Here is a 24648-nt window from a genome sequence, read left to right on the forward strand (position 1 = left end):
GCAATTGGATAAAAAAAATTATTGCTCTCCCTCTAATTAGGACTTTATTTTTCTTTTCTTTTTGTTGTATCAACCTTGAGGCGTGGATGATGGGTTGTGTTGTCAAATTTTGAGGTTGGGGGCCTGTACTTTTGTTGTTTTGTGAATCGCCGTGATGCCATCACTCTTTTATATATATATATATATATAGAGAGAGAGAGAGAGAGAGAGAGAGAAAGAGACTAAGACTAGTCAGGCCTATCTGAAGTACTGTATTCACTTGTGGGTGTCTACAAATACATTGATTTGGACACATTATGAACACAGCATTTGTTCTGTCAGTGCCACAGGGCGCACTCAAATCATACTTTTTGCATTACAATACATTAGGGACAAAGGGATTACCTTAATACAGGCAGTCCCTGAGTTATAAGCATCCAACTTACAAACGACTCATAGTTAAGAATGGGGGCCAGACAACAGGAAGTGAGAGAAATCTACCCCTTGGAAGGAAAATTCACTCCTGGAAGAGTTATCATGGGGAAAGGGTGTCTCTACCAAAGCTTTACCACCAATTCTTGTTTCCACAACAAGCCACATTTTTCAAAATCCAAATCTCACAGGGACAGAAAGTGAGACGAAATCTTCTGAACAAGGACACAGACAGCAAAACAAACACAACAAGGGTGTTAACCATCCCCTATGCTATATTTTGAATGGAAATATTTTGAATGGAAAAATGTACCTGTTCTGATGTACATACAAATTCAACTAACGAACAAATTTACAGAATCTATCTTGTTCACAACTTGGGGTCTGCCTGTAAAAGGAAACAACAATGCACAAAGTGTCCCTTTAAGGTAAGAACAAACTACAAAACAGAAGAGATAACAAAATTTTACCTTATGTCCATGAAGGGTATATAAAAGTCTTCCTCCTAAAAGATCCATAATCTTAAGGGTACCATCATTTGAAGCCGTGATGAGATAGTTACCAGAAGGATGGAAAGATGCATAGTTGACACCAGCCCTGTGAACTTATTTAAGGGGAAGTAATTAAGGTATTTATTCCCAGTATTTATGTCAATATAATCATCAATAAGCATATATATATTCAGAAGTGTTCTACTATTTACAATGGGATTTACTTATATACAAGTGTGTACAGAACTGCAGCTAAAGGCTAATTTGATTCTTAAATGCCATTTCTTTTCTGCTGAGCAACACTTTTTGGTTGAATTAATTTCCGATCTGGATTGGGCAGGTTCCAGTTTGATACTTTAACTGTCATGTCTCCTTCTGAAGTACCCCATGTACCTCAAAACCAATTCTGAGTGGTCTGGAGACCTTCTGAAATATGGTGTATTTCTTGGATTTTGTTTGGAAGAAGAGAGATATAACTTAATTGCCTATTTAGATCCTGGCCTGTCTCCAGCTACTCTGACCTATTGTCATTCTTTGAAATTGCTAAACTTTCCCTTTCCACTGTTCCACTTTTCTCTATGGAAAATATATCTCGTTATCTCTCAACTGCAGTATTTTAATAGTGATTTCTCTGTGGCTGGGAAAACAAATCCCTTCTTTAATATTTATAATTGAATGACCATATATGATAGGGCAAGATCTCTACTGTGAATTCACTTGCAAGGAACTGCTTCACTTTGATCTATGTGTTAATTCTCTGACTTCCAGGTTTAACAGAACTGTACACACGAATGGATCTGAAGAACAAAAAACACAGACTATTCATATTTAAAATAATAAAGTAAGAGGGTTATATAATGTCAGCATTTAAGCTGAAAGTATAGTTGGAGCTTAATGGCATACAATTTGCATCCAGAACCATTTAGGCCATCCACAGTTTTGGAAAACCAGGGCGGTTATTCATGTCCAGGGGATTCTGAATGCTCACAAATGATCCCTAAAACCCCTCAAAGGTAAAGAACTTTCTAACGGGCAGGCACACAAAATGGGTTCAGAGCAGGAGCTGGTGTCTTTCCATATCTCATAATTTGGAGTAAGTTTCTACTATCTCTGAACTACTTATGGGCACTATGGGATGACTGTCAAAATTGCCGGTTCATCTAACTCTCATTAAGAAAAGGATTTCAGGAAATAGCAGAACATATGGGAGAAGTGAGGAGAACTGCCAACACATCCTTAGGAACAGCTGGGGAGGAAAGGAAGCTGAGTGAGACAAATGATTTGGCTGCAAGGAAAATGTGAAAGTTCCTAAATCATGCATTAAGATTTGATGGAAGAATTTCTGCAAGAATGGCCAGTGACACTATTTTCTAAGCCTTTTTACAGTAAATAAAGCAACATTATTCAATTTCTAGTTTCCAATATGAAAATCACATTCTTAGATCTGTCTCATCAGATTTAGAAGTAATATGATCAGATTCAAGATTTTAATAAGATTTTTCAGCAGAACCCTAGACAGCAGTAGACAAATTTAAAGGCTATCCAATGTTGTTAATGTGACAAGCATGGGAATTTTACAGACAGTACACAATACCACATGATTTTAACATCAGCGACAAATATTTCATTTTCCGAATGTCTAGAATTTCTTTGCACCAATGCAGAACGAAGATGGCATCATTTTTGGATAACCAGAATGTGGAAGTCTGGATCTTGGTAACATCCAAATACAAAAAAAGCATTGCAGATAGAGACAACACATTAAATGGATGATTTCCTTTTTCTTTTCTATGTTAATCTGCCAGCATCCTATTTAGGAAGAAAATGAATTTGAGATTATACAGAAACTTTGCTGCCATCTTGTGGTTTAAAATAGTAATTTCAATGGGTTATAAGGACAAGGAGTTGTAACAAAATCCTCAAAACCCATTTGTTCAATACCCAACTAAATTCAGACTAACATCTCAATCCATGATAAGAATTTACAACAATGGTTTTGTTATTATTAATTGCTACATTGCTATTTAAACATATACTTTATTCTACAATACTTTTACTACCATTTAGATTCATCACAATGACCCAACATAAGGGAAAATGGATATTAAAAATGGGTAACATAACTTATAAAATTACATATTGCTGTACTGCCAAATATTACTAAAGCAGACCATTTTTAAATACTAGATGAAAAAATTGCTTTCTTCAGTATGCTTGACAGGTTTGTGGAAGAAAAAATTATAATCAGAGGCTTCCCACATTTACTTCCTAAGACTTGTATTAACTTTCAAACAGATTACAAGTGGGGGAGGATGGGGAAGACTGAAAGAGAGACAAAGGCCCCATTTACACTGACCACTTATTGTAATTTGAAACTATATTCAAACTGCAGTGGCCAGACAACAAACTTCCAGAGAAGTATGTGACAGCAAACCCTTAATGTGCAGCAATGCTCTGTGCTTTGTGTAATCACCCTCTATACTTCAAACTGGTTCCGTGATTTCCTATGTAGTCATCTACCCAGCAAAATCACTTTTTTCAATACCAGTTTGAAACTGCATGAAATGGTTAGTGGAGATGGGGGCTGAGAAAGGGGTTCACTCATTTTGAACAGCATATACAATTACCTCGGTGCTGCTGCAATAATTTATTTATTCTGATATCCCAGATCTTCACTGTATGATCTGAACCTGCGCAAGCTATGCATGTACCATCAGGACTGAAATCTACATAGTTCGTAAATCTGGAAAAAAATTAATAAAACAATGGTTTGTCACTGTGAAGATGCAATGTCATCCTTTTCACTTAGTTTTTCTAAGTTTAAAACTAGCATAGGTATTTTTTTTATTCCAGCTGCTTTGCCAAATTGAATCACAATATTTTGCCTTTCCCTACTGGCTGAAATAGTCACAAGAACGTGCATCCTTTTTTTCTTATACAAGTACAGCTTACCCATCATGGTCTATTATACTATCAATGCAGGTCTTGTTCCGTATATCCCAGACTTTAACAGTTTTATCTTCACTGCAAGATATTATTAATCTTCCATCTGGTGAGTATCTGAAAAGGAAAGATAGATAAATAGATATGTAATTTTAAATAACATTTTCACAACTACTGGTTGTACAGAAGGATGCAAGACAAAAGACAGGCATGCAAGCCATTGAAAGGACTAGTTTAATTTGTTAATTATGAGGTCTGCTTATGCTACACTGTTTTCTACATTTTATAGAAAAGAAAAGTTTTTGTATTTTATATCATAGAATCATAGAATAGTAGAGTTGGAAGAGACCTCATGGGCCATCCAGTCCAACCCCCTGCCAAGAAGCAGGAAATCGCATTCAAAGCACCCCCGACAGATGGTCATCCAGCCTGTTTAAAAGCCTCCAAAGGAGGAGCCTCCACCACACTCTGGGACAGAGAGTTCCACTGCCGAACAGCTCTCACAGTCAGGAAGTTTTTCCTGATGTTCAGGTGGAATCTCCTTTCCTGTAGTTTGAAACCATTGTTCCACGTCCTAGTCTGCAGGGCAGCAGAAAACAAGCTTGCTCCCTCCTCCCTATGACTTCCCCTCACATATTTGTATATGGCTATCATGTCTCCACTTAACCTTCTCTTCTGCAGGCTAAACATGCCCAGTTCTTTAAGCCTCTCCTCATAGGGCTTGTTCTCCAGACCTTTGATCATTTTAGTTGCCCTCCTCTGGACACATTCCAGCTTGTCAACCTCTCCCTTCAACTGTGGTGCCCAGAACTGGACACAGTATTCCAGGTATCAATTACTAGTTTGAGACACTTACACACACTTAACATAAGAAAGGTAATTCTTTACTAGGAGTATAATTTAGTACATTTCTATATAGTCTGAATACAACAATGGAATTGACTGCAGTCTTCTGATCATATCCTGGCCAGATGGAAGATCCATGGTTTCAGATGAGTTGTTGTATCAATAGACCTTTTCTCCTTCCTTTAGGCCAATTAATGGAGTAGAAAAGGAGAAGACTATCTGCAAATTCAGGAGAAGCACAATAACTTTTCAAATTCAAAAAAGGTAAGGTATACAAACACTCACTTGGCACAGCTCACCCAGTGTGTATGCTGGGATAAGGTAAACAAAATATTTTGTCTGTAAACACTCCATACTTTTACTGATTTATCATTGGATGCAGTAACGAGAAACTGGCTGTCATGGGAGAAGTTCACACTGCGGACTGGTGCAGTATGGCCTTTCAATGGTGTAGATTCGCCATGACTGCAAAATGGAAAAAGAAAGCAAGCACAATAAAAGGAGAGTAATAAATATTGCAGATTAATCTGTCTTTCTCTTAATTTGCTTAAAGACAGCATAAACCTTTTCAATGCAATCAGTGAACTTCTATGCAAAACCTGACACTTCTTCTCCAAAGAGCAGATGTACCTAGTTTGATCAGGAATAGTCTGGCTATGAGTGTGTGTGTGCAAGAGATCATGAAGGCCTCAGCAGTTCCTGAGGGTAATATGTATTCCCAGCTCATCAGAGACCATGACTCGTCCTAATATACATATATGGAGAACCAAAGAACTTTACATAGTCTTTTCTTCTTGTTTTATACCCTTATCATCTTTCTCTCTCTCTCTCTCAAAAAAAAAAACTACTGAAGAGCAGGGGTGAAACTAGAAAGAAAAAACCTGCAGGCCACCTTACGCTAAGCCAAACAAATAACTTTTAGAATACCAGATAAAGATATTTTACAGCCCTTGTTTGAATGCTGTGTTAAATTGCACCTTTGTTACGGCGAAGGGGATAAAAGTAAAAGCCCAAACACAAACTTTGAGCCTATAGCTGTAGCTATTTTCATACAACTGAACAAACTTGTTTAGAGGATTATAATAAGATAGGTATTAATATTCTTCAGTATTGCACAGAATAATATGCTATTCAAATAATTATCCTGATTTGCAATTCACAATACCCCAAGGATCAAGGAGTACTGTGTAAATATTAAAAACAAATACAACTCCCTGAAATTCAATCTTGTCATATTTTTGCAAGTCTAGCTAAAAATCAACAGAAAGGTGTACAGAAAACTACTGGCATAGGAAGGGATAGTTTGCTTCTTGTTCACATGAAAGAAAGATGAACTGTAGAACTACTGCAAATCTATTTAGATAATATCATATTCACTCTAGTATAGGGTAGTTTTTAACGTCTAGCATATCAAGCCTGTACGAGATAATCAACTGGTTAGTTTGATAAATAAAATCCCAAATTCCAAGATCGCATTCACAAAGTATACTCTACCATTTTAAATCCTTGTAAAAGGGAAGGGACCAACAAGTATCAATAAAAGTTATGTTTTTAAGCATCTTTAGAAAACAGGACCTTAAGATCCTATAACCAAAATATCCATGTCAATTTTGTAAATACAAATATCAAATTTGTAAATAAAAAGTTACAGCTCAGGTGAAGTCAATCCTATAGATGGAAGTAAAAGTGACTTTCATCTATACTTTCTACAGGAACAGAAATAGTAATAAGATGCCCTACATCTAGCCATACTTTCAGAAGTGTTGCCACTGAAAAGCACAGTGTGCAAAAATCTTCAAGTTTCAGCGCTACTTACATACAAGGAATCCACAGCCTGGCTGTCCTGTCTTGAGCAGCAGAAGCCAGCAAATGTCCATCTGGTGAAAACTGTACACATGTTACACCTTCTACGTGGCCCATAAATCTGAAGGCTCTGGAGTTTGGCCTCAAATTCCATATCATAAGAAATCTATCTAAGGAGGAGGTAGCTGGAAAAAATTAAACATATATACTAAAATCACAAACAGGGCCTCTGTGATGGGCCCTCTGTGATGTCACTGGAAAGAAAGGTGACATGTATCTGAGAGGATGGGAGAAAGGAAGGAAAGAGCCGCGTGGAAAGAGGAATAGATATGAGAAACGAAAGGAAAGGAAGTGAAAGAAGGGATGAAAGTACGGGGGCAGCAGCCCCTTCGGCACCCGGGCATAGCTGAATATAAAAGCCAAATCAAGTCTGAGAGCTGGGACTATAATTCTGCAAACTCAATTATGCAGGTATTTGCATTTGGATAAAAATTGCCGCTCGCATTTCTTGTGCATTTCAATGACAAGGGCATTTCTCTGGTCATGGAGCTTTGGTGGTGAAGACATATCCTGAGATTGATCAAAAATAAAATTGTTAAGTGGCTGGGGTGAAGGAATGATTTCAGTACAGCACCAGTGAAGGTAGATAGCAGAAAGACGAAAATGATATAACCTTTGCACATTTTCTTAGGCTTAAGTTTGTTGAATATAATCTGAAAACAATTCCACAAAAAAGTATTCTCATTTGAAGAACCATCTTTTACTTTAACTTTAAGATGATGTACAACTCTGAAGAGTTTAAAAACCAAATATGTCACTCAGGGCAGCACCTGGAGTCTTCTTCCCTTAAGTCTCCAACTGACAATATATAACTTGGCAGAACTGAATGGGCTGACAATTTTACCAGTTTGTGTATGTAGCTTCCCAGAAGAGCTCAAACAAATCCCTTTGTTTATAAATACTTCCAATTGACTTACCAAGTGCTTTAGTAGTGGGATTGAAGGCAACACAGGTGACTGCATCTTTGTGGCCTTTAAAGTTACGGAGCAAGATAGGATCCTCCTGCTAGAAAATAACATGCAGCTTTTATTTAAATAGTTACATAATCTGATCCCAAAATTAACAGTGAAATACTGCATTGACTCTTTTAGACTTTAAGGTGTTATGAGACTCTTTGTTGTACTGTGGACCCTTGGTAACTGTTGAGGTTTGGTTCCAGGGCCCTCTGTAGATACCAAAATCAGTGGATGCTCAAGTCCCATTATACACAATGATGTAGTAAATTGCAAAATCAAGTTTGCTTTGGAGATATTTTAGTATATATATATATATATATATATATATATATATCCTATAATAATGATTATCTCTTATTATTATGTAAAAGCCCTTTTTTCTTTTCTTCTTTTAAAAATTCAATAAAAGACTGCCACTCTTCTTCAAATCTGGGATGGTCTGGTGATTGTATAAGCATAGTCAGTTTGTCAAACTCTGCCAGATACATCAATTTTGTAATCCATAGATCTTCCTCTTGTTTCCAATAATAGGCAGAGAGATAAATAATCCTTTACTTTGGGAATGTTTTAGAAAATCTATTGAAGCCATAGATGTAGAATCTGTGGGTGCGAAGGAATGACTGAACTTAATGCACAGTCATCCTTTCATATTTGCTGAGGTTAGGGGTCCAGGACCCCTGTGAAAATGAAAAACTACAAATACAAAATGCTATTTTTTATATGAGAGTTGTAATATCCTGTTAGGAATTTCCAGGGGTATACCAATACTGTTGAATCAATTTCACACCACTGTAATTGACATGGCTTGATGCGATGGAATCATGGGAGTTGTAGTTTGGTGAAGAACTAGCACAATTTTGGCAGAGAATGCTAAGCATCTTGTGATATTGTAATTCTCATAATTCCACAGGCATTGAGCCACTGCATTTAAAGTGGTGTCAAAACTGCATTAATTCGACAGTGGAGATGCATCATTTCGTCTTCCAGCATGATTCTATATTCAACTTTTCCTGGAAACAACTTCATCACATTGGAGGGGCTAGAAATTACTTTCATTACATTTATGAGTTATCAAATCTGCAAAAGTTAAAACTGCAAATGTGGTGATTAGGGAAGATATATAGACAAGAGTCTTGTGTTGTCGAAGGCTTTCATTACTGGAATCACTGGGTTGCTGTGAGTTTTCTGGACTGTATGGCCATGTTTCAGAAGCACTAGCTTCTGACGTTTCACCCACATCTGTGGCAGGCATCCTCAGAGGTTGTGAGGTCTGCTGGAAACTAGGCAAGTGGGGTTTATATGTCTGTGGAATGTCCAGGGTGGGAGAAAGAACCCTTGTCAGTTTGAGGCAAGTGTGAATGTTGCAACTGATCACCTTGATTAGCATTGAATAGCCTTACAGCCTCAAAGCTTGGCTGCTTCCTGCCTGGGGGAATTCTTTGTCGGGGGAATCCTAGTTAGGAATTGTGGGAGTTTAAGTCCAAAACACCTGGAGGGCCCAAGTTTGCCCATGCCTATTATATTCTAATATTGATATAACTCAATGCTATGGAATCCGGCAGTCTTTGGGAGAGGACTCAAACCCTTGTAAAACTACAACTCCGATGACTGTGAGAAAGTGGTGTCAACCTGCATTCCTTCTACAGTACAGAGGCTAAACTACAACTCCCAGGACCCCATAGTGTTAAAGCCAGGACAGTCACAGTGGTGTCCAACTGCATTGCTTCCAGGGTGCAGTCTGTGTTTGGGGCACTGATGCCAGACTGCTCTCCGGGCCCTTTTTAAACGCTGAGACGGTCCCAGAGTCCCAAAGTGCGTTCGTGGGATGAGAGAAACGCCCTACCAGAACCGAGGCCATCGACCTTCGCTCCTTTCCCCTCTCTCTGCCACTGGGCCGCGCTCAAAAGCCCCGCGCTCCAGACCATCCCAGTCGAACGCCGAGCCGCCGAGCCCCCTGGAGGAGAAACAAAGCGGAGGAGCGTTCCAGCCGGAGAAATTGAACTAAGCCCCGCCCACTTTTCGGCGCCGAGCCTCATCATCCATGGCGTCGGCGCTCGATTCGCCCTCCCTCTAAAGACCCGGAAGTCGAGCCTGTTGCTTAGCAACGGCGAGCGTCCGGGAAGCTTGGTCAATTTAGGGGGCGCCTAGAGAGGCAGGGAAGAGGAATGGCGACAATTGTGGTTGTTTATAGATTTGCTTCAGCCAACATAATGCCTCACCATAGACCAGTGGTTCTCAACCTGTGGGTCCCCAGGTGTTTTGGCCTATAACTCCCAGAAATCCCAGCCAGTTTACCAGCTGTTAGGATTTCTGGGAGTTGAAGGCCAAAACATCTGGAGACCTACAGGTTGAGAATCGCTGCCATAGACTGTGACGACTGGGCCTGATGGGAGTTGTAGGCCAAGAAAAAAAATATGCTTATTATTCCCTTACTTAGGCGATCCCTCGTTGGCCCTCCGAGAGTTGTGCCTTGGCGGTGGATGCGTAGGTGACTGTAGCAGCTCGAGTTCCCTTTCTATTACTGAGGAGACGTTAAAGGCGACTAAATGTCTAGCAAGAGTTGTGGCCCCACAGGGCACGCCTAGCAGGTAATCAAAGTAGTGAAAAGCGGGTCATAAAGCCTTGACGTAGATACATAGGTGAAGTGATGCAAATACTTTAGGAAGAAGGTTTTAGAATGGGTTGCTGTGAGTTTTCTGGGCTGTATGGTCATGTTCCAGAATCATTCCTCCTGGCGTTTCGCCCACAACTATGGCAGGCATCCTCAGAGGTTGTAAGGTATATTGGAAACTAGGCAAGAAAGGTTTATATATCTGTGGAAGGTCCAGGGTGGAGGAACGAACTCTTGTCTGATGGAGCCAAGTGCGATTGTTGCAATTTATATGAGTGTGGACTCATATAATATAGTTTAACTGTAGTGCATTATAGGAGTCTGCACTGACCATTTCATGCTGTTTCAAACTACATTATATGGCAGTGTAGATGGGGCCCTGAGGAACCACAGATTTTGGTATCTACAAGGGACCCTGGAACCAAACCTCAGCTGATACCAAGAACCTTTTGTCATCACTAGTTTTATTCTCACCCAAAACATTTTGCTGCATGAGGCAGAGAAGCCCAAGGCATTCCCCTAAGATATATGGTATTTCATGCCAGTCACTTTATGTTGAGGCCCCTGACATTTCGTCCTATCTCCAGACACAATCACAGCAAAGGAAATTGCTAATACAATAGAGTCTCGCTTATCCAAGCTTCTGGATAATCCAAGCCATTTTTGTAGTCAATGTTTTCAATATATCGTGATATTTTGGTGCTAAATTTGTAAATACAGTAATTACAACATAACATTACTGTGTATTGAACTACTTTTTCTGTCAAGTTTGTTGTTTAACATGATGTTTTGGTGCTTAATTTGTAAAATCACAACCTAATTTGATGTTTAATAGGCTTTTCCTTAATCCCTCCTTATTATCCAAGATATTCACTTATCCAAGCTTCTGCCAGCCTGTTTAGCTTGGATAAGTGAGACTCTACTGTAATTTAATTTTATGACAATCTAAAACCTGTTGTTGTAGGCTTTCATGGTCCTGTAGATACCAAAATCTGTGGTTCCTCAAGGCCCCATCTATATTGCCATATAATGTAGCTTGAAACAGCATTAAATGGTCAGTGCAGACTCATAATGCAGTATGGTTAAACCACATTGTATGAGTCCACACTGACCATATAATGCAGTTTTGAAAGTGCATGATATGACAATGTAGGTGGGGCCCAAGTCACATTAGTGAGATGATTCCATGTTGTCAGCGTATGATTGCCTTCCTAGTGTAGTGTCTTGGCAGTGGATACGTAGTGACTGTGGAGCCCTATTCTTGATCCGCATGTTCTTCCACAGTGAGGACATCGGTTTCCAGGTAGAAGGCAGTCCTGATCCTGGTGAGGTTTGGCTTGATGCGCCTTCCTCTTGACACGTTTCTCCCTTTCGCCCTCCATTCATGCCTCTTCAAATTCCACAGCACTGCTAATCACAGCTGACCTCCAGCTAGAGCACTCAAGTGCCAGGGCTTCCCAGTTCTCAGTGTTTATGCCACAGTTTTTAAGGTTAGCTTTAAGCCCATCTTAAAATCCCTTTTCCTGTCCACCAACATTCTGTTTTCTGTTCTTGAGTTGGGAGCATAGTAACTGCTTTGGGAAACTGTGATCAGGCATTCGAACAACGTGGCCAATCCAGCAGAGTTGATGGCGTAGGAACATCCCTTCAATGCTGGTTGTATTTGCTTCTTCCAGCACACTGACATTTGTCCACCTGTCTTTCCAAGAGATTTGCAGGATTTTTTTGGAGGCGACGCTGATGGAATCATTCCAGGAGCTGAGTGTGACGTCTGTAGACCGTCCATGTTTAGCAGGCATATAAAAGGGTTGGGAAGACATTATATACAATGTTGCAATATATACTATGGCGCAGTAAAATGGTGTCCTTTACCCTTACATAAAATGGCAACATCAAGGCTTGCTTTTGTGAACTCCTTTTTTAATGTTTTCAACTAGTGAATGATTGAATCTGTGAGCAGTTCAAGCAATAAAAGCCTTAGGATGGAAAGAGCAAAGGATATGGGAACTTTAAAAATGGTATGAATATTTATCAGATTATATGCTTCAAGATTACAACACTGGTAGGAAAATTAAATATAAAAACGGACATCCCCAACAGAACTGGGAGTCAGAATGGAAAGGGCTTATAGCCATAGTACAAGGGAAAGAAAAATATAAAGAATTGAATCAGACAATCTTCATAGTTGAACAAATAAAATAATGCAAGGAGTAGAGGTACAACTGTTCCCAGAGGGAGGAAGAGGGAAGGGGAAAGTTGGATATGTATAAGTAGCAGATAAGTATAGAAATGTAAAGGACAGGAAAACAGGAATCATTAGAATGGTGTGAGAATATATGGGATTTTTTCTTGTGATGGTGGCTGTTACAATGTTATAATTTACTTATATAACCAACTTGTGTGTGTGTGTGTGTATGAAAAATATGAATTCACTTGCAAAGCCTTGGCCAAGATTTTAATTTTTTTTCACATGTAGAGCACATATTATAACATTTCTGACAACTCCTACTAATTAATGTCCCTGCCCTATTGCAGATGTGCTATCAAAGAGTGCCTTGAATCCTACTCCATACTAAGAAGTACTAATATTTCCATTTTCCATCCTTCTCTCATGCATCTCAACAAAATGGAAGATTGCTTCGATTGCTCAGATCAAGGACAGCACACCTTTAAACTGAGACAAAAGCCATACTGAATATATGGAACACAGTTAGAAGTGAGGGCCTCAAAGAGTCAAAGGAGAATATAAGTTTCAACATATAACTGTTCCAAGTCAAAAAGTTATCAAACTGCATTCATTCTACTCAAGAACCTATCACTCAAATTCCCTATTAGGAACATTCATCCAGTGAATTTTATTCAAACCCTGGAATCTTAAGTTTATGAGAACCGGGAAATGTTCAGTGGCTCTATTTTGCACGGTTTTAAACATTTCAATATGTTGTGCTAGGCTTTAAAACTGTCTTCAGAAGTAGCACCATGTTTAAGATACATTAAAAAATCAGTTTCAGTGTTATCTGCATTTGGAATGTATATAAACTGGCAGGCAGCATCTAAGAATGCTCAGTACTCCAGTGCATGATCTAATTTCAAGCTGAATTTACTACTGAGGCTAAAAGGACTGAGCAGAAGCAAACCATTATATATACCTACGTTGAAGCGATTTTACAGTTAGATTAATTTCATATTTCTAAACACATTATATAAAAGACTAATCTTGTGCCACAAGTTGTCACTGAATTTATTTCAGAAATCTTCAGGATTATATTTATATCTCACCTCTTTTTGGTACTTGGCCCCAGGATAGCTAAATCAGTATGCTTATCCCAGGCAGGAGTTAACTCCCTTTAAGTGTAAGTGAACTGTATGCAATTGAAATAGTCTCTTCTTCTTCTGCTTTCCCACACCTTCCTTTCTCCTTCCCTCTGTTGTTTCCTTGCATCTGTGAGCTAGGGAACTGTCAACTTTTCTTTGTGAAGCATTATGAATAGAAATAATGCTCTATAAATAAATTGTAAACGGGGCCAGAAGCCGATGAAATATATGTGTCATTTGACATTATGAAAAGCTAGATAATAAGGCAATTACAAGTACCATTCAAAATAGCACTGTAAATGACAATAACTCAATTTTTTTCTAGTGCTGCATTTGAAGTTGTTTTGCTTAAGAAACGTGACCAGCATGCGCGATAAAGTGTCCAGGGAGATCTAAAAGATTTTTGCTGTAGTTTCAAAATAAATTAATCTCTCCATCAATGAATCACCCATCCTCAGAGTGAAATTCCAATAAGGAAACTTTGATTTTGTTATTTTATATAAAACCACTGCATATAAAGGCACTTGAGCATCTATGGATTTTGGTATCCCTGTAGGGTCCTGGGACCAAACTGCATAGGATCCCTAAAGCCTGCTGTTTTGTTCATTTCTAATATACAGTATTTTCTTTCCTGCATGGAAACTGACTTCTTTACCTTGGTTATAAATTTAGAAAAACATTTTGAAATCCAAAACACCTGGAGGGCCGCAGTTTGCCCATGACTGCTGTAGATTTTCTTTAATCGTACTATTCTTGACCCACACATTTTTCCACAGTGACTGCATCACTTTCCAGGTGGAAGGCAGTCTAGGTCAGGGTTGGCTTGACAAGCCTTCCTCTTGGCACGTTTCTCATACTCAACTCCTGGAATAATTTCATCAACGCTGCCTCCGAAAAATCCTACAAATCTCTTGGGAAGACAGATGGACAAACGTCAGCGTGCTGGAAGAAGCAAACGTTTCCCAGGAGCTATGGAACTCCTTGCCAAGGGAGTTCTTGGCTTTCCCAGTAGCCGTGGAACTCCTTGCCAAGGGGGGTGCTCCTGAACTCTTCCTGGTTTTCTTATCAGTAGACAAAGACATCTTTATTTAGGCATACATTTAGCAATTGACTGGCTATTGAGAAAAACACTTTAAATGAACAGATACAGTACTTTCAATAATGGTCTCAATTTTCAAAACTTGGCTGTTGTTTTTTTTACAATTTCTTTCAGCATTATATCTTTTATCGCTTTTCTGTACACACTTTTATCTCAATAAGCTTGTGAGTGTTGATTTGTAATATCCATGTTATAGCACCACATTATAATGTAACTCAACTGTATACTATTGGTTAAATTGGTTAATTGAAATTATATCTCAATGTAATTATGAAATTGGATTATATGTAACAAATAGTAGCTGTAATTTAGTTACCCTATTGCTATTTTTCACAATCTACTTGTAATTTTCTGTTTCTTAGCTTTAGGAAATGAAACATTTCATAGTGTTCTATACATAAAAATAAATGTGATTTTGTTTTAGCTTTCATTAAAAAACCCCACATCCAGCTCTTTTCATTTCTTCAGACAAAGATCTGACATTCAAGTATGCAATCCAGCTTTTAATTTTTCATGTTTGTTCACAAATATGCCATCACTTGCCTGGAGGCTCCTTTTTTGGAGGCTTTTAAACAGGCTGGATGGCCATCTGTCAGGGGTACTTTGAATGAGCTTCTCCTGCATGATGGGATTGGACTAGATGGCTCATGCGATCTCTTCCAACTCTATGATTCTATGACAGCTAGTGTGCTATAAAAATGGCCAGCTATGCACACAGACACGAGTGAGATGTGCATTTGAAAAAATGTATATCACCTTTTACCAGCACTTTCAGTTGTGCTTGAGAGATAAAAGTCAGTGTGTCCAACAAGCCTCATGATGCTCAAAATATTATCTTTTAGGGAAAACAGGAGCCTATGTAGCTAGTGAATAGCAATATCAGGGTTACTCTGTACATTTGTATTTTGCTTTTTAACTAAACGTACTTAATAAATGTTAACAAAACATCAGGCATTAGAAGCTATTCTCTTAGAATATCCATACTTGCCTAGCTAGAGTGGGAGCCCAGTATTTCTTCTTCATTTTCCACCACCCTCCACCACTGCTAACATCACTACATTACTATCTTAAAATATATCACTTTTTGTTTTTCATGAACTTCAAACTCAGAAAAGATATTTAACATACAATACCTGATCCTTTCCCATATCAAACAAAGCAAAGAAAGAAAACCAAGTATAACTTTTCTTATATATTGGTGAACTTCGCATTCTCAGCTGTGAGGATTCTGAACATCAGTGGCCAGCTTGTACTGCTGAAAAGAACAGCTTATTGACAAATCATTGGCCTAAAGGCCAACTTTCCAATATCACTAAAATCATTAGATCTATGTATGAACTATGTGGTATCACACTAGTACATATAGGTATCCCAGGGTGAATATTAATATTCTCAGAAAAGGAAGAAAAGCGTATAAATATTGTCACTTTTTAGAAATACAGTTTCAAAAAACTTCAGACACATAGCACACCATTTAATGCCTTTGAAAGTTGAAAGCAAAAATAATACATGCATAAACTCCTGTGCACATAGACAGAGCCGTTCTGAGGTAATTTTTAGGAGTAGGTGACCAGAATTTTGCCCCCCCCCCCCCAAACAAATAGCTGAAAAATACATGCGGCGGCGGCCACCTGGAGAGTGCACACGCCCAGCCACCCGTCCGCGGGGGCGATTGGAAGGCCTGCACACATGCACAGGCCCATCGATCATGTTTTTTGGGCGATGGGCCTGTGCGTGTGCGCAGGCCTTCCAATCAACAGCGCCCCCGGTAATAATGCGCTACAGGCAAGCGCCTAATTGGCCTCACCGGAGGACCGCCTCTGCACATAGATATTCAGAGCTCAGTCCCTAAGCTGCAATGCCTCTGTGTATGTCAGCATAGGAGATTTAAAGAAATGTTATGAACTTCTATAATTACAAAAGATAGATGGAGGCTCATACAATGATCTCAAAGAGCAGGAGTCTTGTATCGGTGATAGGCATCATTTGTACAAGGTTTCATTACAGTATCTCAAACCATTCAAAAATGTACTTAATACTTGCTACTTCTGCATATGAATGATACTGAGGGAAAGCACACAGCATTTCTTGCTACTGTGCATTTAAGCAGAAGCTGCCTGTGCAGCTGCACTGGCTGCTAGGTTGTCCTTGTTGTGCCACCACATTCTCATAATTTAATTTGCTTCTATGAATGCCATAGCTTTGCTGAGAATATTTTTTTGAAGAAATTCATGTATAAAAGGAAGATCATGTTCACCAGAAGGAAACTTTGGAGCCAGTCAGTGTGTTTAGTAGGCTTGTCCGATCGATGGAAAAAATGTTTCAATTCTCGTTTCTAAAGTAGGGGGGTGCCGGTGCTTCGATATAGAAAGTATTTCCGAATTTTTCACCCCAAAATTTCGGATATTTCCGAAAATTCATAATGATTCTTAATGTTTCTAAAATGGCGGACGCACATGCGCAATCGCCAAAAAAAAAAAAGGAAACCGGGAGGGGGGGACTTTTACAGGGTTTTCCCGCCCTCATTTCTTGAGCTATCCTCATCAAATTTGGTACAGTGAGAGATCACATTCAACACTCTTTGCGCAACAAATTGCAGAACGTTTCCTGTCTCCTATGATTTTTGGCAAATTTTCATAACTTTTTATAATACACTATTTTTCAATATTTGAAGAAACCTGTTCCTGGCTTGAAAGTCTTATTTCCTGTTCAATTGGGTTCTTATCACTGTAAAAGTCCCTCTTCTACTTGTGTAGACTTTGGATTAGAAATGCAGCACATGCCAAGCAATGGCTTGGCAGGAGTGTCACTGTCCTTTGGAAACTATAAATTGCCTTTAAACCTTTTGATCAATGGTGCCACTGGCTGACCTTGTGATTGCAAAAATGAAACTCTGGCCGAGAACTTTGGATTAGAAACGCAGAACACGCCAAGCAATGCCTTGACAGGATTGGCAATGTCCTTTGGAAACTATAAATTGCCTTGGACCTTATTGATTGATGGTGCCCCTGGCTGACCTTGTGATGGCAAAAATGAAACTCTGGCCGAGGACTTTGGATTAGAAACGCAGCACATGCCAAGCAATGCCTTGACAGGATTGGCAATGTCCTTTGGAAACTATTACTTGCAGTGTACCCTTTTAGGATTCAAATCAATGGCTGATCTTGTGATTGCTGAAATCAAACAGAGGCAGAGGTCTTTGGACTAGAAACGGAGCGGATGCCAAGCAATGCCTTGGCAGGAATGCAAACGTCCTTTGGAAACTATAAATTTCCTTGGACCCTTTAGGGATTCAAATCAATGGCTGATCTTGTGACTGCAGAAATAAAACTCTGGCAGAGGGCTTGGGAATAGAAACGGAGCGTGAGGAAAGCAATGCCTTGGCAGGAGTGCCCACGTCCTTTGAAAACTATAAATTGCCTAATGCCTCTTTTCTAGCAAGGACTCTTTGGCAGATCCCACAAGCCCCAAGCTAATGCATTATTTATTACCCAAAAATACACACAATATCGAACCAGCAACAAAAGCCAGCCCTTACCAGACCCAAATCCCTCTGTCTCAGTCTCTCTTTACAGCCAGAACTTCACCCTCTCTCCCCTCAATGCAGGCGGCTTGTTTCCTAGCGCAGCGAACCACCCTCTCCGCTTGGTAACCCAGCCCAAGAATGGCTCGCCAGGGTTAGGGAGGGGGGTTTTATGGAGATCTTCCACGTGGACGCAGAGGATGCTAGCCCCCACCTTTTCCATCCATCGTGGAAGTCTCTAATTGGCCTGGGAGCGGCAGCCATTTTAGGCTGCGCTAGGCTCCCATTCAAGTTAGGTTGCAGAAACAAAAAAAAATTTTTTTTTTAAATATATTAAAAAAAATGGGGGGGGGGATTTAACGAAACATTAAGACACAATTAGAGAATGGGCCAACGATGGTTTGAATTACATTGCCAGTTGTGCCCAGGGACGTCTAAAAAATCAATTCAAAAAGCGAGAACAATCCGAAATAATTCTGAAATAAGAATCATAATGAATTTTTGGACAACCCTAGTGTTTAGATTGACTTCAGAATTATATCTATGGATTACTGAAAATGTGTTTCTTCTTTGATTGCTGTAAATCAAAGCACTTTGTTATTGTTGCATAAAAACATTTCGATGTTATCACAGTTAATTTTGTCAAGATAGACTATGACTGAGTCTCAGGATAGAATTTGAAACATAAAAGTGCATCTTGTTCAAAACAAAAATGAAATTCCAAGCATCTTTAAAAGTGCTATATAAAAGCAAGAAATATCTGTTGATTCGCTTCCTGTGAACAGGTCCAGAAAACAAGGAACTGTCATATAGTGTGTTGTTACAATGTACTGTCCAATGAGGTCATGAAACTGTCAATTGCAATGACATCTCCATATTAAACATAAAGAATATGCCACAAAGAGCACCCATTTTTTCAACAGTAAGGAACAAGGACTTTGGGAAAGTAAGAAAATGGTAAAAGAAGAAGAAGAAGAAGAAGAAGAAGAAGAAGAAGAAGAAGAAAGAGTTACTGCAGTTGATTGTAATGTAACATCTCATTTTTTTTCACCTAATAGGAAAAATGGGAAAATCACACAATATTACCTGTTGCAAAAATCATGATTTCTGCATTGATCAATTAAAAGGCCATCAATTACTTTTCTTTAATACTTTGTCAAATGGCACAGTTAAGGGGTGAATTGAAAATTTGACGGCTGAATTCAAGGAACAGTTATTTGAAAGAATTGAAAGAATTTTGCTCTGCAACTGAAAGCATAGACAGTAAATAAAGCAAACATACTGCTTTGAGCAAGAGAGAAATATTTTCAAACACTTACTGAACATCTCCATGTTAATTATACACTATAGCTGAAGAAGTGTTTTAACAACTTAAATGAGTTTATGACATTTCATGATAGGGATTGGTTGAAACGTGTTGGGAGTTGGCATCTTTGTGACTCACAGTAATAAAACATAAAAGGGGTCCGTGGCAAAGATAAAGTCAGGATTTGCTACCATATATTTAAAATATTTTAATTTTATGTAAATTACCTTGGAAGGCTTTGCAACCTAAAAAGTGGCCTAAATAAGCCATACTATAAATTTCATAAATATTCTCAAGAGTACTGGTTTACATTCAGATATAAATTATATATTTTGTTAAATCAGTAGAAAAGCTTTACACTGAGTAAATATTGCATATACAGTAGAGTCTCATCCAACATAAAAGGGCCGGCAGAATTTTGGATAAGTGAAAATGTTGGATAATAAGGAGGAATTAAGAAAAAAGCCTATTAAACACCAAATGATTTTACAAATTAAGCACCAAAACATGTTTTACAACAAGTCTGCCACTTGTTTGGGAGTGTGGCTGCACTTGTCTTGTTTTAGGATGTGTTAGCCACTGTGCATTGCTGCCTAGAAAAACAGCTGTGTATCTAGGCGAGAGGCAGACTGCGTTGGATAATACGTTGGATAAGCAAAGATTGGATAAGCGAGACTACTTTACTTCAAATATTTCAAATTTTACACAGACATCAATTTTCAAACCAAGACATTCAAGGCTTCTACTAGCTACACTTCTTGAAGTGTTAAGTCACTCTAATCTAAGTCTGAAAGACAGAGCAAACAGCAAATCTTTGAATTTAAAATAAGAGAGAAGAGACACTCGCCACCCAAATAGTTATGTAAGTTGCAGCACACCATACTCCACAAAAACAATAACAGTGAGTAAACCTTATTTACTGCTCTGCACACCCACCCACCCCAACTTTGCTAGCTGCTGTATTTCATCACACACAAACATAATGGCATATGTATAAAATAAGTTGTTGCAAGAAACTTCATTACTCAACTCTTTGCTTCCAAGTTCTGGTCTAAATAAGAGAAACTCATGACCGATGCTCTATACATTTCAGTTTGAATTACTCTTAGCCACAGCCTGCTTCTCCAGTTGCACTTTGAAAGCAGATGTTAGAATCATTTCACAATATTGCCATATTCACAGCTGCACTTAGAAGGCAGAAATACTATGAAGTAGATGTATCTAGGTATATTGGATCATAGTACCAATATAGTTTTGAAAGCAAGAATGCAATCATTAGTGTGAAATGATTCTAACATTTGAATAATAAGAATACTTGTCATTAGTTAGGGTAAATATTAAACTAGCATGCCAGGCAGTTGCTATGACAGTCCATTCTGAAGAAGACATTTATCATTAGGTTATCTCCTGCTGCCACCCAGCTAGGCAAGGGTCACATGGGTGGAAAGAACAGATTAAACACAGTGACTCGGTTCTAAATAAGAAAAATAAGAATTAAAGGATGGGGGGAAAGCAAGGCATTTGGGAGGAAACAGTAAAGGCAACCATAGGGTACATTTCTACTTATGCATATAAGAACAGACCTTTATGATAAATATCCAACATGCCTATCTCAGTATGCAGAGACGAGGTTCAATCAATGTTAGAAACATGCCCCAGCTGCCAGTAATGTGGACGGAACAGTGGCTTATTTATTTTAGCTGAACTTCCTGAAGCACTCATCTGCCAAAAGGTACATCTACTAAGGCAAACATAGTCATATCAGAATGCCTACTAAATATGGGTGGGTTTGACAAATATCCCCAACATTTGGATGCAGTCTTTTAAATGGAGATTAAATGTAATCAAATGAGGCAATTTGATGTGAACACACATTTCAAATCAAGTAACTAAACATTATTTAGAACTGCATTCACAAAGTGACTGCTTTCAGGTCAGAGTACAAAATGAGAAGAGTAACATCTAGAAATGAACTACAAATGATGCCTATACTCCGTGGAAACCTTTTGCTTTAAGAATACTCAACCCCCCCCCCACCCCAAATTAAGCCAAAACACAACCATTTAAATGAAGCATTTCATTAAAAATATCCTAAATCTTACATGAGGTGGGGATTCTGGTGACATTTAGTAATATGATAACTGCAACAAAATCTTGCCATATGAAGTGTTGTTCAGGGTTTCCCCCACCAATCAGCTCCATTTCCATTCATATTCTCAATTCCCACTCACACATGCACTGAAATGAGTCAGTATTCCATGGTCATTCGGCATCTTGCTGGTCCCCATTCAAGACTTTTTTATATCAAGTTCATGTAGACTTTGCAAATCTTGATTTCCCTTGAGCCTACTGAAGAATGGTTTGCATCAATTTGCTACACAGAGGATCCACACTTCATATCAGTCATGTGATTAACATTTTGGCTACACAAAGCATGTACACTCAGAAGATTTTGCTATTACAAAATCTTTCTAATGTGTTGATTACAAACACATAATCCCTAGTCAGAAGACCCATGGCCATGTATCTTGATGGTAACGGTCCAACATATCTGTAAGCTCTTTCACATGTTGCATCTGAAGGCAGCTTTACATAGGTAGTTTCCACCAGATATCTCCCAGCTGCAATCCCATCACACATCACTCTGGACGTCTTGACCATCAGAAGTGACTTGTGAAAACATCAGAAGTTATAACCTGAAGTAGGCAGGAAAATCACAGTACATTAGAATAGTTCTAAAACCTTAAGGAGAGAAAAGTAGAATTCTCCCATAAAGACAGGTGAAATTATGCAGCTTTGATAAGGACAGGTTGCTTACCTGTAACCATGTTTCTTCGAGTGTTATTCTGTGAATTCACACTAGTGGAGATAACTGGGCCTGCGCAGGCTCCAACGGAAAATCTTCCAAGCTGAATCTTTAAAATTTTGGCGGTAACCCCGCCCCTCTCCCCAGAGGGCATAAAAGGCGGCCCCTGGCACCAGCTCCCCAGTTTCTACGCCACAAAGGCAATGAGAAAGGGAGAGGTTTGCCAGAGGGGAGGAAGGGCGGGATTGTGTGAATTCACAGAGTAACACTCGAAGAAACATGGTTACAGGTAAGCAACCTGTCCTTTTTCTTCATGTACTCTGTGAATGCACATTAATGGAGACTAGTAAGCTGAAGTCCAGGATGGTGGGCCATAGCAAACCGACAAGTGATAAAGTGTCCAAACACCCGTTTTATTTAAGGCACATATAGGACAATAACAGTGAAAAAGTTACTGGGGTCCATAAAAATGCCCCAAGTAGATTGTCATCATAGGTGCAGTGCAAAGAACATATAAAATACCAGTGCAACAACAGTGCACAGGAAAAACATGATTTAACATGGAAACCGGGTGGAGAGGCCAAAGCAATTGGTGGCTGGGGAAGGCACCTGCTATTTCTTTCTTTTTCCCCTCCCCCCCTTTTTTTGAGGTAGCAAAGGAAGAAACTGACCCTATAAGGTAAGGCTGGAGCTAAGTAATATAAATCTTGGCCAACAGCGTAAATAGAAGGCAACAATATTAACCACCTGAGAAAGTAACCAGGGGAGAGTGAGAGAACACTTAGTGTGAACTAGTCACATCGTAGTCATGATAGAGAAAACATGATGGGGAGAGAGGAAAAACTCCCAAAGCATGACAACTTTAGAAGAAAGGCATTGATTAGTCTGTAAAATGAGACTTTGTTATACAATTTTGACCCTCATTTTTTGTTTCTTTAAATTATAGATAAAAAATTCGAGACTCAGCAAAGGCCATGGGCCTGGTCATACAACAGGACGAGCAACCAACAGAGACATGGATATATATCAAAAGGAACAATAAAGCTTGTTTCCAAATGTAACTTTGAGTTCTTGCATTTTTGAATATCTGCTGGTAGAGGGAAAACAGGGCTATGGGAGGCAGGAAGATTAGATTGATCTGCCAAAGGAATAGTCTCTGTGAGTCCTTGAGTCTATTCTATAGTGAGACACAAATGTAAGGGTATAGCCCTTTACAGATACTTTACAGATAGGGTCCAGGGGAAGTCCTCTAAGGAAGGCTGTTGAAGCTGCTAGGGCCCTGGTGGACCTCGGCTTAACTGAGGGGAGTGGGGGCGATGGGCTGGTTGGTATGACAGTTCAATGGTTCTTTGGGAGGAAAGGGGCATAGGACACAAAGAGTCTGGGAGTCTTTCTGGTAAGACGTGTCCTGTCTCTATAAAACAATAATGCCCTCCTGACATCAAGGAGGTGCAGCCTCTTCCATTGGGAAGGTTGGATTTTGAAAAAAAGAATGGGAGAACAATGTCTTCATTGACGTGAAAGGCAGAAACCACCTTGGGGAGGAAGGTGATGTTAGTCCTTAAGACCACCCTGTCATGATGGAATCGAAGGTAGGGTTCATTGATTCGGAAGGCAGTGAGTTCGGAAGGTTGGCAGGCAGAGGTGATTGCCACGAGGAAAGCCACCTTCCAGGAAAGGAAACGGATGCTAGTGGCTCAAAGGGAGGGCTGGAGAGCTGGGCCAGGACGGGCTTGAGGCTCCATCCCGGTGTCGGTGGCTGTACCGGTGAGTGGAGATTAGTGTATCCTCGATAAACTTTTTGATGAGGCTATGAGAGAAGAGGGATGAGTGGTTGTGTTGCTGGAAAGCCCAGGAGAGAGCTGCCAGGTAAGATTTTATAGATGAAAATGAGAGGTTCTGCTTAGCCAATGTGAGGAGGAATTCGAGGACCATTGGTACCAACAGAGGGAAGGAGGGCACATCTTGGGACTGAAGGAAGTTCTGGAACCGAGAGAGTTTGTATGTGTAGGCCTTAGTTGTGGATGGTTTGTGGGTAGCATGGGATGAAGCCCTGCTAAGTCTGGATGATCCAAGCTGAAAGATGGAGGGAGGGAATGTCCGGGTGGAGGAGCTGACCATCGTGTTTGGTCAGGAGGTGAGGCAGCAGCGGGCGAGGGAGGTGGTTCTTCACTGACATGTGGAGGAGAGTTGAGTACCTGGGCTGTCGAGGCCAAGCTGGTATTATCAGGATCGCCAATGCTCCTGTCAAATGAAGCCTCTCCAGGACTTTTGGACTGAAGAATGGGGGGAAAATGTAGAGGAATTCCTTTGACCAATGTAGGAGAAAGGTGTCCCCTAAGTAGCCCAGGATTGAGTTCGGCGGTAGCCTCGCTCCGAATCAAGGGAGTTGGGCATTGCCTGGTGATGCGAAGAGGTCAATCATCGGCCAGCCCCAGGTTTGAAAGACTGAGTGAAGGACAGTCGGGTTGAGCTTCT

At 39.6% G+C, this 24648-nt stretch overlaps 1 protein-coding gene and 1 long non-coding RNA gene across 3 annotated transcripts in view; one reads left to right on the plus strand and one right to left on the minus strand.

Moving 5' to 3' along the window:
- Positions 1–10065, minus strand: part of poc1b (POC1 centriolar protein B) — a 31703-nt gene extending 21638 nt beyond the window's left edge. The window contains exons 1-8 of one of the 2 annotated variants that reach the window (XM_062982799.1): positions 9944–10065; positions 9354–9464; positions 7472–7559; positions 6508–6679; positions 4977–5156; positions 3855–3962; positions 3530–3645; positions 882–1015 (exon numbers count right to left, since the gene is read on the minus strand). In XM_062982799.1, coding sequence (XP_062838869.1) covers positions 882–1015; positions 3530–3645; positions 3855–3962; positions 4977–5156; positions 6508–6679; positions 7472–7559; positions 9354–9368 — 813 coding nt within the window. In that variant the 5' untranslated portion in view covers positions 9369–9464; positions 9944–10065. Of the gene's footprint in view, positions 1–881; positions 1016–3529; positions 3646–3854; positions 3963–4976; positions 5157–6507; positions 6680–7471; positions 7560–9353; positions 9522–9943 lie in introns of those variants that run through there. The other variant, XM_062982800.1, reaches the window with a different exon arrangement.
- On the plus strand, positions 9968–23231 carry LOC134299578 (uncharacterized). The gene is made up of 2 exons (XR_010006781.1): positions 9968–10098; positions 23117–23231. It is a non-coding gene; the product is annotated as an uncharacterized LOC134299578 (long non-coding RNA).
- Positions 23232–24648: the final 1417 nt, after the last annotated feature.

Source organism: Anolis carolinensis, chromosome 5 (genome assembly GCF_035594765.1).
Source record: "Anolis carolinensis isolate JA03-04 chromosome 5, rAnoCar3.1.pri, whole genome shotgun sequence".
Lineage (NCBI taxonomy): Eukaryota > Metazoa > Chordata > Lepidosauria > Squamata > Dactyloidae > Anolis > Anolis carolinensis.